General features: G+C 35.4%; 1 protein-coding gene across 9 annotated transcripts in view; it reads left to right on the top strand.

Annotated features, from left to right (window-relative positions):
- The window catches only part of LRP1B (LDL receptor related protein 1B), a 1,831,517-nt gene that overhangs the window by 692,781 nt on the left and 1,121,138 nt on the right, over window positions 1-17,598 (top strand). The window contains exon 1 of one of the 9 annotated variants that reach the window (XM_079925119.1): window positions 12,978-13,068. The exons of the other annotated variants lie outside the window; for them this stretch is intronic. Within the exon in view, the coding sequence (XP_079781245.1) occupies window positions 13,059-13,068 (10 nt within the window). The 5' untranslated portion in view covers window positions 12,978-13,058. Of the gene's footprint in view, window positions 1-12,977; window positions 13,069-17,598 lie in introns of those variants that run through there. 9 annotated transcript variants of the gene reach the window in all.

Below are 17,598 nucleotides of genomic sequence, written 5' to 3'. Positions count from 1 at the left end.
TTTCTTTCTTTTTAAACTATGTTGAGCTTCAGTTTTCCATTTGTATACTGGAGAGGATGGAAGCTAACTTGTGATAAAATAATTAACAAGTTCTGGAAAAGTCCAAGCACATTGAATGACACATAGTAGGTATTCAAAAACATAGTCTTTTCTTTTTAAAGCTACAGCTAGAATTTTTAAATCCTGTAATCCAAATATATTCGTATGAGTCCCACATTTCCAATGCATTTTTATGTATGCCGTGATGAAATGGCCCCATAATTTTGGAATGCTAAATTTACATTCTCCTGAAGAGAATTCATTGTCAGCTTTACTACATGACTGCACAGGGAGAACAAATCTCACACATGATTTTAATGGAAATGAGTTTATATTAGATACCCTTTCCTTACACAGATATGAATATTTTGTGTTTGGATAATTTTGTAAATGGAAAATATCTATATCATTTTTTAAATGGCTGAAAACAAAGTCATTATATGAAATTTATTGTAATTGTTTAGCATAAATTGATTTTTTTATTTAATAATAAAATCTTTATTTTGTGCTAAACAAATAACATTGACAATAAAAACCTGGATTGGTCATTTTTAAATATCTGTACCACACTAATCTGTATTTCTGTAAATGTATGTTTTAAAGTTTAAAGATCTTCTAAAGTTTTATTTTCAAAATCCATTGTTAATCTTTTTAGACAAGATGCTATAAAATTTCTGTATGAATAATGGACTGTATTCTTCAAAAGTAATAGCCTAATCTCAATAGCTATTACCTATCTGGTGAATATCCAATTTCAGATGAGTTAATCTTCTATGAAAGTAACTTTATTAAGCTAACATTTATTGAGCACCACCTATATGCAGCCCATGTCAGTAAAATTTGCAAAAGAAGAAAAAGGAAGGTAGAGTTGGATTTCAAAGAACTTGGAATCTTCATTGAGATACTACTACACATTCCAGAAGCAGTTAGGACTATATGAATTTTTTAAGCCTATTATAATTAATAACTTACAGTGTTTTTCTAAGTGCACTGTTTAATAACATAAAAAGACAATAAATGCTTAAATATTTTAAAGGATGTTTTGAGAAGAAAATCTTTTTTCTCTGTTGTATATAGCCAAAAAATATGGTGTATAGCAAATCTGTATCTTTACATTCTGATACAAACACCTTGAGTGAGTATATATTGCTTTACACAAGGTGACTGGCTAGATTGAAGCTACGTAGGCACAGCCTATAAGCCACACCATTACCTTTTCCCATAATTTAACTGTGAAGCTATAAATAGTACCAATAGGCATTTTCAGTTGAAGACTAATAACCATTAGAGATGTAAATACAGTAGAGTGTTACACTAGAGCATATATAAGTCACTTTAATTGCATAAGTAATTAACACTTCTGCTGTTCTCATTATCATTTTGTTCCAGTTGAAATGCTTGTTAGTAACCTACTCTGTAGAAGGAACAGCGTGTCATTACAACAGTTGACACAAGGCAGCCTTCAAGTATGTGACACTAATTAAATTAAAACTTAAATCACAAATAGACTTCTTTTAACTAATGATGAATGACCATCTTCACAAAATAACGTTCGCTTCTTTATTCAAGAGGAACAAGTCCTGCTTTTAACATGTTGTATTAAATCACAAAGAAATCCATTAACAAAGCTCTTATGTCTCTCTTTCCAAAGTGAAGGAATATTAACATTTTGAGGCTTTTCTGCAGAGTAAGAGAATTTTCTTCTCCCTTGAATCACAATGACAAATGGTTATGGTTTCTATCATCAGCATAAGTAGGAATGTCACCCTTCTCAAGTGACTAGGTAATGATGTAGTCTTTAGCAGGCAGAACAATAGTATTCTGTTCTAGCTAAGGACAGTGGTTGGTGCATAGAAAGTGCTCAATAAATGGTATCGGTATGTTATTATATACTTAGTTGTCCTTGGAAAGGCACTGAGTCTTAGTGACCACAAGTGTACTCTATAAACTGTAGTTACACAGGGATCAGGTACATAGGGAAGCTTATAGGATGCTCAGACAAGGCTTCATGTGAGTACAACCCTTGGATATGGTGAGAATGTTCAGAGAATGCAGGTGAGTTCCTTAGGAAGTAACCCACCTAGCAATCTTGAAAGAGATTGGTCTACAAAGCAGAATGTTACTAATTCTCAAAAAAGAAATATGGTCTGGACTATGTGCATTGGCTGATTAGCACATATTTTCCATTTTAAAAGTTTACTTTATAATGAGAAAACTAAAATACAATTACAGTTTTGCTTGGTGAGGACAAAATATTAATATTAATTAATTTAAGGATATATGTTGAATCATATTAATGTCTCTTGTAAAGTTACGAAGCCTACAACAATATTTTTCAATCCGCAGATTTCATTTCAAACTGTCAAGGAACATTTGACAGGTATGGGAACAACTTTGATCAATATGTATAATATATTTTTGTTACATACTGTAACACATGAGTATACAAACTGCTATGGCAGTGAAAGTCAGAAGCATATCTGAGTTGAACAAATACTAAAATGTTACTCTGAGAAAGAAGTAAGAAACCTAAGATAACATAAGGATAGGAAATAAAAACAATAGTTCACTGGAACTTAAAAATGTTTTCCTATGAGCATATAAGAATGATTAAAGGGAGAAAGAGTAGTAGCTTAAATGAAAATGAAAGAATATATGATAACCACTGGATTTTTTCTAAACTCTTAAGAGGCATTGTTATACTGCATTAGTATAATAGTAGTGTGTTTATTTAAATTATTGTTGGGGGACAGAGAGTGGGAGTAAGAGAGGATTTTATTCTTCTCAAACATGACTATAATAATTATTTAAAATTATGCCACTAATACAAGTAATTCTAAACCTTTGGTCTAATGCAGCATTGTCCAGTAAAACTTTCTGTGATGAGGGAAACGTTCTGTGTCTGCACTGTCCAATATATTAGCCACTAGCCATATTTGGCTATTGATCATTTGAAATGTGGCTGAGATTGAAAAACTAAGTCTTTAATTTTATTTCACTTTAATTGTAATATATAATAGCTGCATGTGGCTAGTAGCTACCATATTGGACTGCACAAGTCCAAGGTGTCCATCTCTACCATGGGAACTCAATGTTATGGGTTCCAGAGTGTTCTTGATTTACTGGTGATAACAGTATGGACAGTTTTTTGCTCCTTGGGTACCCATTTTACAGATTCTGTATCTGGGAACACATTGTTTTTGCAGACAAATTTCAAACAGTTAGCTTAGTGACTAACTTTGACTTCTTATAGGTTTGTCCCTTGGTTGGAATTTCCCTTTTCCAATTATCACTTACTGTGAGTTATTTATAAACATAATAAGTGATTTCATCAATTAGAGTGTGGGTGTATGTTTTATGGAGACATTTCTCACAGAGTAACCTTATCCTCTACTTTTAGTGGGACCTCGCTACCAACCAGACTTGTAAATCAATTACATTCTAAATAATGACTAACTGAATCCATTTGTTAATATTTAATGATTGCTGAATATTTGCATCCTGTGTCAGCCACTAGTGATCCAAAATGATAAAGCATCACCCCTGCCCTTGAGGAACTTACAGTCTTTAAATGCACAGCACTGTAATAAACCGATTCATTTTCCAAAGCAGGCTTAATTAATATGAGGCCTCTGGGGAATCGTCTACAATAAATATGAGTTTGCTAGCAAGCAGAAAGTATTTATCAAACAATATCTTTCCTTTGGATATACCAGTCATCAGGAGTATTATTAATTCATTAGTTACTATTTAGGACTGGCAGAAATCCAATAGCCTAAATTGTTTCCAAGGTGGCTTTTGGAGCTAATGCCTGAGGAAAAATATAAAATTCTAATCTATTTCCATGTATACAACAAGTAAAGTACTTAGTGTTAGGATATGCCTGAATACCTAAATATATTGAGCAACACTATGTTTTGTTTATTAGATATCTCTCTTTTCAAAACTTTCAGCAGTGGCAAAGTTTGCCTTAAGCATTCTCTCTCTTTTGCTCCTTACATCCTTGGAGACACCCAGTTCTCCAACTCTGTTACTTGGAGGAAGAAAATCAAATGAAAGAACTCATTCATACTGTGTTAAGAGTGAGCTTCAAAATGTTACATTTTAGAAGAGGTTGGAGTGGGGATCTCACTTTATAAGTATGGGAGGGAGTTAGGGGAAGAGAGAGCGTTTCCCTGGCATGATGGAAACATAGGAAGAGACTATAATTATGGAAGAGACTATAGGAAGAGACTATAATTATGAATATAGCTAGTATTCTACTGTGTGTTGTTGCTGCATTCTAAGTACAGGTAGAATTTTCATACATAATTGCAATATTGTTATTTTAACTACCATAATATACCAGATTCTGCCATTACTAGTTGAATTTCATGTTTTCTATGTCACCAGATGTTGAAAGTAAGTTGACCCTCAGAAGTAGCTACAGAAAACTTTATCAGTAGTTAAGGAGAACTTTACCAGTTTTCAGACTAGAGAAAAGATATATACGGTGTGTGTGTGTGTGTGTGTGTGTGTATTCATCATAAAGTGAACTATTTTTTCGTCTTTGAGATAAAAGCTATAACTGCTCTTCTTCTGTTCATATGCCTTTAAAGATTTAGGTTCAAGGGAATCACGGCTGGCGTCAGTCCATTTTCACACTACAACCCATAAGGTGCAGAATGGCCTTAAAGATTTAAAAATTGTCTTTCAAATTAAGTTGAACATAATTATAAACATGATGACTTTGTAATTTCACTATCCTATTTATCCTTTTTTATGATAATGCTAGTAAAATATTTTCTCATAGGCTAATTTTTTTCTTAACAGTGAGACTTCAGATATCTATCTGGCTAAATTCCAATGAGAAATAACATTTTCTTTCTTTTGTTTAAATCAAGTAATTTTTGAGGTCTCAAGCATGCTGAAGTATTTTGATGAAAAAAATTAGAGGTTGAGATAGAAATATTCATATGAAAACAAATACCTAAAACTTGGGGGATTCCCCCCTTTTAGCTCAAGGTGACCAGGATATTAGAATATCAGCCTTGTCATGTCAAATGCAAATAAACTGCTTGTCTTCCCGTTGGGGAGAATCTATAACTATTGTCTTACCCTTAGTTTCCATTACTTTAGAAGGACGCTGGTTCCTATGGAATATCTTAAAAAATCCTGAAATTAATATTTTATTCTGTGAAGTTATGGCACATTATGAAATATTTTGAAATGAATTTTCCAACTCGACAGATTTACAATTTGACTAGTATAATCAAATACTATATTTTCTTGAGATATTTAGATATTAGTAAAAGTGTTCCACATCTGTCACTACACTTGATCCACACAGGTTAGGCTGTGAAGTTAGACTGGTGCCCGTCTCTGCCCCCACTTTGCCAACATTTAACAGATGGTAGAATGAGAATATGTTGTTTAGATAACTTTCTTAGAGTCATGCAGTTGGGGAATGTCAGAGCCAAGCCTCAGCATCTGACTCCAGGTTTGCAGCTATTTCTACAAGACCATAAGCCAGAGAATATATAAATTTCAGGGACAGCCAACATTTCCCCAAATTGTAACTTTGTATGTCACTCTATACAATGCATATTTCTTTTAGATCTTTGTCATGATTGCATCACAGATGCATCCCATGCGCTTGCTAATTTCAGGACATAGATTTACTTGTGTGGAAGAGCTTGCCACTAAGTTCAAGGCTTATTTTGCAGAAAATGTTTTCAAGTTACCAGGACTACAACTTCAACAACAACAGAAAGTTGTAAGTTTTCTCCTCTAATTTAATTTGCATGGGTCATTAACTTCAAAGTCTAAAATGACTCAGTTATGCTGTAGCACTTTAAATATGAGCCAAAATCAATGGCAAGTGCTTGATTGGAAACTGGAAGCTATTTACGGGCCATTGCATTTTTTCCCCACGTAGTATATTACGATTTCTCCTCTCATCCACTCAGAATTCATGAAAGGATTATGTTACTGAATTTTAATTCTCTAGATTTTTATATAATGAGACTCATGGAATCGCTTTATAATATTCATATTATTGAATTATACTGTATCCACCTATTTTCTACCTTGAATTTATCAGCACATTATAAATAAAAATAAAATATTTGAAACATAAAATTCATGAGCTTCCTACAATTCGTCAAAGAAAATGAAATTTTCTCAAATGAGAAAGGAATATTTTGTATTGAAAAAGAAAGAGAATAAAACAGATTGCTGTCATTATTGGCCATAGTCATAAAAATCCATGTTATGCTTAGGAGATTTAATAAGAAACATGTTTTTGTTGTTGTTTGAAAATGGGAATCTGTTTTAGAATGAATGATTAAGTTATTTTACATAAGTACTTCATCTGTAGCAAATGGAAATAAAATAGCAAAGAGAAGGGCAATGTAAAAACCAAAGAATATATGAAGGAACTGCAGTGATCATTTTTGTTCATCTCAAAACGAATAGAGAAATTACCTCTAGACCACCCTTAATATTGAGAACCCCCTCTGATTGAGTTTGTCTGGAAACAGTAAAATTCTTCCCCATGAGACTACCTATGCCTTTGTTATATAGATCTCGTTGTTCACAAATCTTATGTGGATCAAAACCTGAAATTTTGGAGGAACCACTGGCCTAAGCTCCCTTCCACTGTGAATCCTTCATAGAACAATAATCTTCATTCAATAATAATTCTCATGACAATTTTTCTCAATTTTTAAACCATTGACTTAAAAACATAATTCCCTGACTCTACTCATTTTATTTCCCTTCTATGGAATGAAAAGTATTTGTTGATACATTTTTTAATATGGTACTTAGTACTCTAAAGGTGTTCTGAAGAAAGGGGTAGCTTTATCTTTCTTAGTAATAAAGAAAAAATCACAGAACGGACTTGAGGACACAGGGTGGGATGGCGAAGCTGGGATGAAGAGAGAGAGTAGCACTGACATATATACACTACCAAATGTGAAACAGATAGCTAGTGGGAAGCTGCTGCATAGCACAGGGAGATCAGCTCGGTGCTTTGTGACCACCTAGAGGGGTGGGATAGGGAGGGTGGGAGGGAGAGAGATGCAAGAGGGAGGGGATATGGGGATATATGTATGCATATGGCTGATTCACTTCGCTGTACAGCAGAAACTAATACAACATTGTAAAGCAATTATGCGCCAATAAACATAAAAAAATCAAAATCATATATAAAAATTTACACCTATTAAGGAAACCTAATGCTGAGTGCTAAAACAAATCTTATATGTATCGTTTTTAAATTCCAAATTGCAACTTTACATTGTTCCTTGTTAATTTTTCTTTTCTGGCCAATCATTACAGTTTAAAAATAACTTACTTAAATATCCAAAGTATTAGCTGTATTCCCAAGCCTCATTCATTTTGGGAATTTAAAAGATGTGACACATGAGTCCTCGTTTAAACTATTGATTACCATGACATCTTGCGTGGAGTCCAACCCAGACCTTTCTCCACAGTGATATTAAGAACCGTCCGTCTGCGACAACATGGATAGAACTTGAGGGCATTTTTGCCAAGTGAAATAAGTCAGACAAAACAAGGACAAATATTGTGTGATCTCATATGTGGAAACTGAAAAAAATATAAACTCATAGGAAGGAGAACAGACTGGTAGTTCCCAGAGGCAGGGGTTGGGGGGCAGGAGAAATTGGGTGAAAATGGTCAGAAGGTACAAATTGGAATTGGGATAAGTATTAAGGGAAGGAAGAGGTTCTACTCTGGAAATACAGTCTCATAGGCAGCAGATCACTGTGGGTAATTGTGGAGCCCTGAGGCCAAACTGCCTGAGTTTGAATCCTGATTCCACAAAATAATAGCTGTGACTCTGGACAAGATATTTAACTTCTCGGTCTTTGTTTCCTGACCCATAAAATGGGAATTAGAAGTGTGCCCCATAAGATCGATCAGAAGGCTGAGTCCAGCTAATTCCAAAGGGCTCTGGAACACTGCCTGATATATGGGAAGCATTCAACAAATGTTAGTTATGTCATTGTCAAGGGAAAGCATTTCTTGTCAATTATACAATATATTCTATTTTTTAGTTTCTCAGACCAGAGTAGAGATATGAAACCATGAAAGGAGACACTGATGAAAGTGAAATTTGTGACCACTTTGCTCAGGGCCTGGGGAAATAGAGCCCAGATGGAACAGATTGGGTGTGGTATTTGCCTATCTAAGCCACTGCCAACTTTTGTAGAAGCCATAACTGAATTTTAGGGATATTTACGACAAAAAAGACATGCAGTAGAGTTTCTACTCAAAGGCAGACAACATGCAGAGAATGTCATGGCCGACATTAGTTACATACCTGTGGGAACTGGTTAGCTCAGGAGTGGTTTGGAGAGGTAGATTCCATGGCGCTTTCCCTGGAGTGACTGGAAAGATATCACCTTTATGCAGTTGCTCTGAGTGCCAGCCAGGAAGCAGCCCTTTTGCAGGGTGGAGCCTGAGGTTTAGAGACAAGATTTGGACTCGTTTTGAGAGACTGAATCTTTGGTAAAAATTTATTTTCCCTGCAGTTTCACTGATGCCATAATACATAGTGAAGGATATAAAGGGATACCATTGTGAAAGTTATTTTACCAGGTAGGAAACTTGCAAGAGGATTTATATTTCAAACTGACAGTGACCTAAAACTCACATCAAAAAATGTCTTAAAGAAAAAGGGTCCAGAATTGTAGCCTATGGAACCATATTACTCAGAATCTCACCCCAAATAATGACAGACTTTAAACATCTGGGGCTTTTATTCCTCAGTTCAGTAGAACTTTGTACACAGAACAAGTTGTCAACGTGCTACAGATAAAGACGTTAATTCAGAGTAACAAAGTCTCCCTATTTAAAAAAGAATTGCATTTTAGTTCACCATTCCTTTTCAGCAATTTAAGGCATTTAATGGCTGTGTTTTATTAGGGTCATAAATTATATATGTTTTGGGCACTTTATAGTATCTTAGCTTCAAATACTAATGTTACACAGGTATGTTGGGTTCTGAGATACTCAACTTTTCCTTTTAAGTTGTACAACCAAAAATTTCAAGCATCCAGAGATCAACTGTGGAAAAGTCACCATACTTAATAGTAATATAATCCTTGAGTAATTTTATATTTTGTTATACTGCTGTAGTAGGTTATTTTCCACTTTTAGAAACATTCCTTAAAGATTCAAAACGAATTTACCTCCTAAATATTAATTTTGAGTTTATTTTCATTGAAGTTGAAATTTAATTTAAATATTTTAAAGGTAGAAAACTTGTAGTTATGCATTGCCAACTTTTAGAAAGCCTCAACAGTTACCAACTTTTTCTTTCTTCAGTGGCTGATAGTTTGCGGTTTGTTCAGTAGATTTGCGCTAGAGCTCAGGCCTGGCAGACCCTTACTGGATTCTTTAAGCATTTTCATAGCAGTTCATTCTTACGGAAAAGTAAAGAGAATTTGGTCAAACAGGGATCACCCTGCAGTGCTTATTCTTCTGTCATCTCCTTTTTCCTGGACCCTTGTCTCTGTCCTCACCTCCCACTAATTTGGGAGTATGAGGAAAAACCCTACTCGTCCTTACTCTATCTTAAATACTGTGCTATTCTATCTCAATTGTGGTCATTAATCAACTTCATCAGATAATACCATAATGAGAACATAGGTGTAACCAAAAGGAAATGCTGTAGTAAAAGATTTGTATATTTTCTCAAACTCATATATATATGGTTTTGCTTTAGCAGAATATTATTTTCTATTTCACCAAATTATCGTTTGTGTGTGTGTGCGCAAGTCTGAAAAGGCCTATCTTTGATGAGGTTTCAATCAGATCCCATGTAGTAAAGGTATTGAACTAACAAATGTATTGTTTAGAATAAACAATTTAGAGAAAAAGTATTAAACTTAAAAATGGAAAAAAAAAGTGCTTTTGGAAAATTTTCATTTGCATGTACCTATTCAAGCTTCTATAGAAAAGAGCAATTTCAAAAGCCATGTTATAAATTTAGGGGCATATAAAAACTGGATCAGTTCTGTTACCCAGTGCCTGATTTTCCATTGCTCACATTTCTGTTGAGCTTTGTTTTTCCTTTTCCTTTCTGTTTCAAGTCCCATTGACCATTTTTATGTTCATTACCATGGGTATAAAGGTCAGAAAGGGCAGATGAAAAGAAAATGAATCAATGGTTTTCTTTGCAAATATATATGACAAAAAAAGATTTAGTGGAGGTGAGACTCAGTAAAAACTTGCTATAACAATATTTACTGTAGGGCAGAATTCACTGTAAAAAAGTTGACCTGTAAAAAAAAAAAGTTGACCTGTAAAAAAAAAAGTTGACCACCTTTTGAGTCCTTCAAAGCTACAGTAATCAAGACTATGGTACTGGCACAAAAACAGAAATACAGATCAATGGTACAGGATAGAATGCCCAGAGATAAACACACGCACATATGGGCACCTAATTTATGACAAAGGAGGCAAGAACATACAATGGAGAAAAGACCGCCTCTTCAATAAGTGGTGCTGGGAAAACTGGACAGCTACATGTAAAAGAATGAAATTAGAGCACTCCCTAGCACCATACACAAAAATAAACTCCAAATGGATTAAAGATTTAAATGTAAGACCAGACACTATAATAAACTCTTAGAGGAAAGCATAGGAAAAACACTCTTTGACATAAACCACAGCAAGATCTTTTTTGACCCACCTCCTAGAGTAACGGAAATAAAAACAAAAATAAACAAATGGGACTTAATGAAACTTCAAAGCTTTTGCACAGCAAAGGAAACCATAAACAAGACAAAAAGACAACTCTCAGAATGGGGAAAATGTTTGCAAATGAAACAACAGACAAAGGATGAATCTGCAAAATATACAAACAGCTCATGGAGCTCAATATCAAAAAACAAACAATCTAGTTAAAAAATGGGTGGAAGACCTAAATAGACATTTCACCAAGGAAGATATACAGATGGCTGGGAAGCACATGAAAAGCTGCTCAACATCACTAATTATTAGAGAAATGCAAATCAAATCTACAATGAGGTATCACCTCACGCTGGTCAGAATGGCCATTATCAAACAATCTAGAAACAATAAATGCTGGAAAGGGTGTTGTGAAAAGGGAACCCTTCTGCGCTGTTGGTGGGAATGTAAATTGATACAGTCACTATGGCGAACAGTATGGAGGTTCCTTAAAAACTAAAAATAGATTTACCATATGACCCAGCAATCCCACTAGTGGGCATACACCCTGAGAAAACCATAATTCAAAAAGAGACATGTACCAAAATGTTCATTACAGCGCTATTTACAATAGCCAACTCATGGAAGCAACCAAATGTCCATGGACAGATGAATGGATAAAGAAGATGTGGCACATATACACAGTGGAATATTACTCAGCCATCAAAAGAAACGAAATTGAGTTATTTGTAGTGAGGCGGTTGGACCTAGAGTCTGTCATACAGAGTGAAGTAAGTCAGAAAGAGAAAAACAGATACATTATGCTAACACATATATATGGAATCTAAAAAAAAAAATACTGATGAACCTACTTGCAGGGCAGGAATAAAGAGGTAGACCTCGAAAATGGACTTGAGGACATGGGGTGAGAGGAGGAAGCTGGGGCGAAGTGGGAGTAGCATCGACATATATACACTACCGAATGTAAAATAGTTGGCTGGTGGGGAGTGCATTTAATTTATAACTTTTTTATAATCCTCAACATGGAGAATCAGAAAATTCCTTTTGTTGTTGCCGTTTTGTTCTTTCTTTCTGAGCCAAGAAAATTTTCAAGAGGGTATTGCAATTGTATAAATTGTTAGAATTTTCCATAAATGTAAGGAATTCCTCTCTAGTATCCAAATAACAGACCTCACTAGTTAACTTTTTCAGACCATTCAGATATCATTTAGTGGGTTAGTTTCATTAACATTACAAATAGTCCCCGATTTGTGATGGTTCAACTTACGGTTTTTCAAACTTACGGTGATGGGAAAGCAATACACACTTCAGTAGAAACCATACTTTGAATGTTGATCTTTTCCTGGGCTAGCAATAAGAGGTACATACTCTCTTGGGATGCTGGGCAGTGGCAGCAAGATGCAGCTCCCAGACAGCCACGTGATAATGAGGGTAAACAACTGATGCACTTACAACCAGATAACCATTCTGTTTTTCACTTTCAGTACAGTATTCAGTAAATGACATAAGATAGTCAGTGCTTTATTATAAAATAAGCTTTTGTAAGATGATTTTGCCCAACTGTAGGCAAATATAAGTATTCTGAGCACCTTTAAGGTAGGCTAGGCTAAGCTTTGATGTTCGGTAGGTTAAATGCATTTTTGACTTAATGATCTTTTCAACTTAAGATGAGTTTATTGGGATGCAACCTCATTACGAGGAAGATCTGTATTAGTAATGTTGCGATTAGGTATGTTAGTTTGTGTGTGTTTCAAATTCAATCTCATCGTTTCCTGTATTCTCTTTTCACTCGGCATAAAACTCCACATCCAGGATGCACTTGTTTTTATGAAATTTGGAGACAAGGCTATTGCCAGTAGATGATTCCCATGAGGAAAGAGAAACTTCTTTTGCTGATTGACTATTCACCAAATACTGTTTATTTAGCAGTTGTTTTAATTGTTCACATAAGTTGGAGACATTTGGCTCCGTTTAAAAACAGGAGAGCCAAGGTGCTCTTTAATGAACGGAAGCAGTTATATGAGTACTCTCAAAGGCTCTACAGTGATTCCATACAGGTTTTCCCGGGGTGGGGGGATCTGCCTGAGGGTTTAGTGTTGGCACACTGAACTCAAACTCAAGCCTGGCTAAGACTCTATGTTTTTAAATATTCAGTTGAATCCTAAATGGTCTTCATTCTTCCTTTTAGGGATTTATATTGCTTCAGAGATACAGACTTGCACTTTGTCAGTTCTCGCATGAAGGCGATATGGATATGACGGGTAGAAGATTGGGAGTAGAAGGCGATATGGATATGATGGGTAGAAGATTGGCAGATGTTAGGAGGTAAACTCTGTGGCTGAAAAACAGGCAGATAACTTTGCCATATGGTATTTTAACCTGTGATATTGGCATTCTTCCTGTGGGGCTTCATCCTGCCAAGCTAACCAGGCACTGAAGCTGAGGGGCAGAAATAGCTGGGCTTTACCAGAAAGAGGTAGCAGTTGACATGTGGCCAGTCTGTTTGATCTAGAGGATGCCCCCACCAAAGCAGAAATAAGTACATGGTGAAAGCCTGATCAGATGGTTCAAAGGGGGGCTTGGGGGCTATGGTTTAGAACATTGATCTTTAGAAGGCTTGAACTTTGCCTTAGCAATGCATACCATTGAAAACCTCTTTGTATTTAATGAGCACAACCTAGAGTCATAGTGAATAAGGATTCTGTCGTCAAGGCCAAGCATATGGGAACCATGTTTATAGTTAGAATTTACTGGAAATAGATAATACGAATTCCTCTAAGCACAATGGAAGTTTAGCTGGTATGCATGGCACAACAGTACTGGTGGATAAAATACTGAAATACTTGTATTCTGATTCTAAACTGCTGCTACCCGGTCCTTCCTGGGACTCCCTCAAGTAGCCCCATGCTCCTTCAGACCAAAGTGGGCAAAGAAATCAGCTTTCCTAGCACAACTCAAATTACTTGCCTGTCACCCAGCCTGTCCTTCCTCCAATTTGCCTTGCCCATCACTATCTCTCTCTCCCTAGTCAAACAGGCCTGAACATCTGGAGTTGGTGGTGGTCCCGCAGCAAGAGATCATGGGTCACCCGCAGCTGGCCAGGATTCCCCTCAAGTTGCCCCCTTATGGCTACTAGTAGAAGCCGTAGCCTGTATAGTGTATTTCACTTGTTGTTAAATATTCAGGCATCACCCCTGACTGTAAGAGCGGCTTAAGTATCGACGTGGCATGGCTTCACAACCTTATAACATGATTTTCTTCCCTTTTCTTCAAAATCCTTAATCAGAAAGAGAAAGAAACAGACAGAGATGCATAATTAGGTGTCATACCTTGTTTGTTTCTTGGTTACATGTGATTGAGATTGTTCCAAAATATAGTAGTAGAGAAACTGGTTTTAGGAGATATGAGACCTGAATTGAAATAATAGCATTACAGCTCTGTGACCTTGAAGAAGGTACTTAGCCTCTGTGGTCTTCAATCTCCTCATCTATATACCAGCAATTATAATATCTAACTCATAATGTTCTTGTAAGGATTTAATAAGGTAATGGACATTATGTGCTTACCTCTGTGCTTACAGAGCCTGGAACACAGGAAGTACTCAGTAAACAGCGGTTATCCTATTAATATAATACTACTTTTACAGAACGCAGTAAAGAAGTTTGTTTTCATTAAAAGTGAATCCTAAAATCATTTTCTGAATTAGCACCATTTTAAATGGCATAAATATTAAATTTTGAAGATTATATTTCATCAATAATATTTCACTTTTGGTCTGAAATACACAATGTATACACTCTACCAATGATTCAACACTGTTTGAGAATGTCTATATCATCCTGTGGCTTTTCAACTGGACTATTTAACATTCTGTCTTCCTCTCAAGTATAAATTGGCCTATTTAAAAATCACCATGTCTTTGCAACATGGTTCTAGTGCAACTAGAACGATTAACTACATGTGCTCTAACCAGTCCCTCTCACTGTAAAACCATTTGTATGCTAACCAGGTCCCTCAAACAATTGTTTGTTTTCACACACAGCGAAGAATTTCTTTTCAAAATGTGATGGAGTTACTCAAGGCATATATTTATTCCTCTTCTCTCTTCTCCATTTTTTCTCTTAATCCATTCTTTCTAAGCAAGTATCAGGTTTTTTTTTTTTTCCCAAATGGAATAATGAACGAATAACTCCTATCAAATAACTTTTATTTTAATAAACTTACCAGTGGAATCAGGAAAGATCTTGCTACTTGTTCACATATATCACAGTCATTCTAGGTTGTTTGATCAAGGGTCATGGAGCAAACTTCTCTTTAAATCAGAAGGATAGTATTTAAGTCAGTATGTATAATTTAATGTTGTCTTGAGGGAGCCCTGTAAAATAAAAAAAGCTTGTTCTCCAGTTTTTGTGGAGCTGTCTTCGTGTTATTCAAATTATAGTGAAGAGTTAATTGGATGAAAAATGATGCTTGCCATCAAAAAGATCTTCAAAATAGTTCTTAATCTGAAAAGATGAAAGTACAGAGACATTGTATTTACTAGTTTTCCCTTCTTATATATCTACTCATCAAATATCAGCTTTGTTACTTACTGTTTTGGAGGGGAAATTAAATAATGTCTTTTGAGGGTCTTGGTAATGATTTATAGTTTTAGACTTCCTTTGACTGTTAGCATTTGGGCAACATACCACCGGAATCTTTTCTTCCATTATCACCTGACATTAACTTGCCTTTGGTTTTTAGGCTTTAACTGGGGACCTGCATCTAACCTTTCATTATCTTAGCCTGTAGAGGAAGAGTGTCTTCCTTTACAAATTTCTAAGAAAAAGCAAACAAGCAATCCCTCTTAAGAATGACAATGGAGATGCCTCTGTGTGCATAGATTTTGGCTCAGAAGCAATCGCTAACACGTGTGTGGAATGAAAGATGGAAGGGCTCTCAGCTGTCGGTCCTGACATGTGGATGAGCCAGTTGGCTGCCCCGCTTATTATCCCTTTATTATAGTAAGACTCCCTTTCCTCTGGAGGATGTGTGGAACTATCTGATTTTGGCATTTGTTTGTTTGTTTAGTTTTGGTTTTTGGTAGGCATCAGTCTTTTAACATGCTTTCTACCAGGGAGTCATACATGCTTCAGGTTGTGTAGACTTTCCACACTGCCCTGAAATTCAGAACTGCAATCAGGAGCTGTCATCTGGCTACAATAGGTAAAGTAATCCCAGAGAACAGGAAGAAAAAAGCATTGGCCTTAAAGGTGAAACACTAATCTTCTATATTTCAGAAAAAAGATACTCCCAAATGGAACATTTCATCTTCTGCTTTCTTAATTATCTTCAGACTGGGTAAATCTTTTATTCACAGAAGTTTTAAGGTATGACTGGAACGTGTTTTACTTCTTGAGAACTCAGTAGAATATCAGCAAATTGTTGATAGAAAGGCATCTTCTTTCTGGTTCGTTGATTAAATACATATTCATTCATTTTAAAAGTGTTGAGAGCCCACTACAGATCAATACAGTTGTTACCAAAAAATGTGATGTATCAATCAATGAACTGTCCCTTTCTCTCAAACAAAAGTACCTTTGTCATTTTAACAGAGGGCCTACAATTCTAATCTTTGGAATTAATCTATCGATATTGTTTCTGTAAGAACCTTGTTTAAATGTAAATACATTACCTGTAAGAGATAGCGCCTAGTATGTAAAGTTGCCTAGCAGAGAGCAGGGCTCTAAGAGATTAAAAAAGCATATACATCTGTTTTAACTGAGTTGTAGGGAAGGGAAAACAAATTTCTAGACCTTTTGACAAAGAGAGAATGGGATGATCCAGAAATAAAAGAACATGTGAAGAATAGATACATGGGAAGGAATAAAGGAGCATTTAAAATACCTAAATGACAATAATTTTTTAATCCCCCAAGCTGAGTTTCCTCCATTAGCACTGGGTTTAATAAATGGCAGTGCTGCAATGACACTCACTCATAAAACAGTGATTTCATTTATTTTATCTATTTGCCTTTAAGTGGAAAGTCATAAAGCAAGAAAGTGTGTTGGCTTGATAAAGTTCCTATTTCTAAAGCTGTAATGAATGACAACAATGCTTTGGTTATGTCCATACAATATTTTTAATTTGCCAATTTTGACTGTATTCTGAATGTGCAGAGTTATAGTGCAGGAGAATGTTATGACTTAACCTATATTTGTTGGATTCAGATGTAGACAAACTGATAAAAATTATTTGATATATTCTAAAGTTAGCAATACACACACACACACACACAGAGAAATGTAGAGCTCTCTATTTTAACATAATAGTACTTCCAGATATGATTCAGAAAGTTTTTAGTAAGAGTCTTAACTAACCACCCATTTATTCATACTCATAACAGCAGACAAAATGGCATCTTTAGCTGTAGCAGAATTGCTTTAATATCGCAGTCTTCCTTAGGTGACCAGGCATGCTTTTCATATATTAACTGCATAAATAAAGCACTGTATGTTAGATGTAAGGAATTATCCTATACTGAGATTTCTGAAGACTAAGGACTAAAGAAAAAGGATTTTTAAACCTTAGAACAAGTTAGCAAAGCAGTAAAATCTCCTCCCCCAGGGCCTTTAAAAATAGGACAGATGTCAGAGATAGCTTAGGGGTAGTACAGCTGGACAAAATCAATCACCTCTACATCTCTTCCAGTTCTTGAATCTTCACAGCATCCATTTGAAATATGTAAATAAGTCATTACTGGAGCCTATTTTGCAAAGTAGTTGTTTAATTTGAGTGAGTTACTGTTAGAGAGAGTGCACATGTATCTTTTGAGGTTCTTCTATTTCTGTATCCTCGATTTTAATCATATAGATT

The sequence above is a fragment of the Stenella coeruleoalba genome (assembly GCF_951394435.1).
Source record: "Stenella coeruleoalba genome assembly, chromosome: 6".
Lineage (NCBI taxonomy): Eukaryota > Metazoa > Chordata > Mammalia > Artiodactyla > Delphinidae > Stenella > Stenella coeruleoalba.
This window is presented reverse-complemented; position numbering and strand designations above follow the sequence as displayed.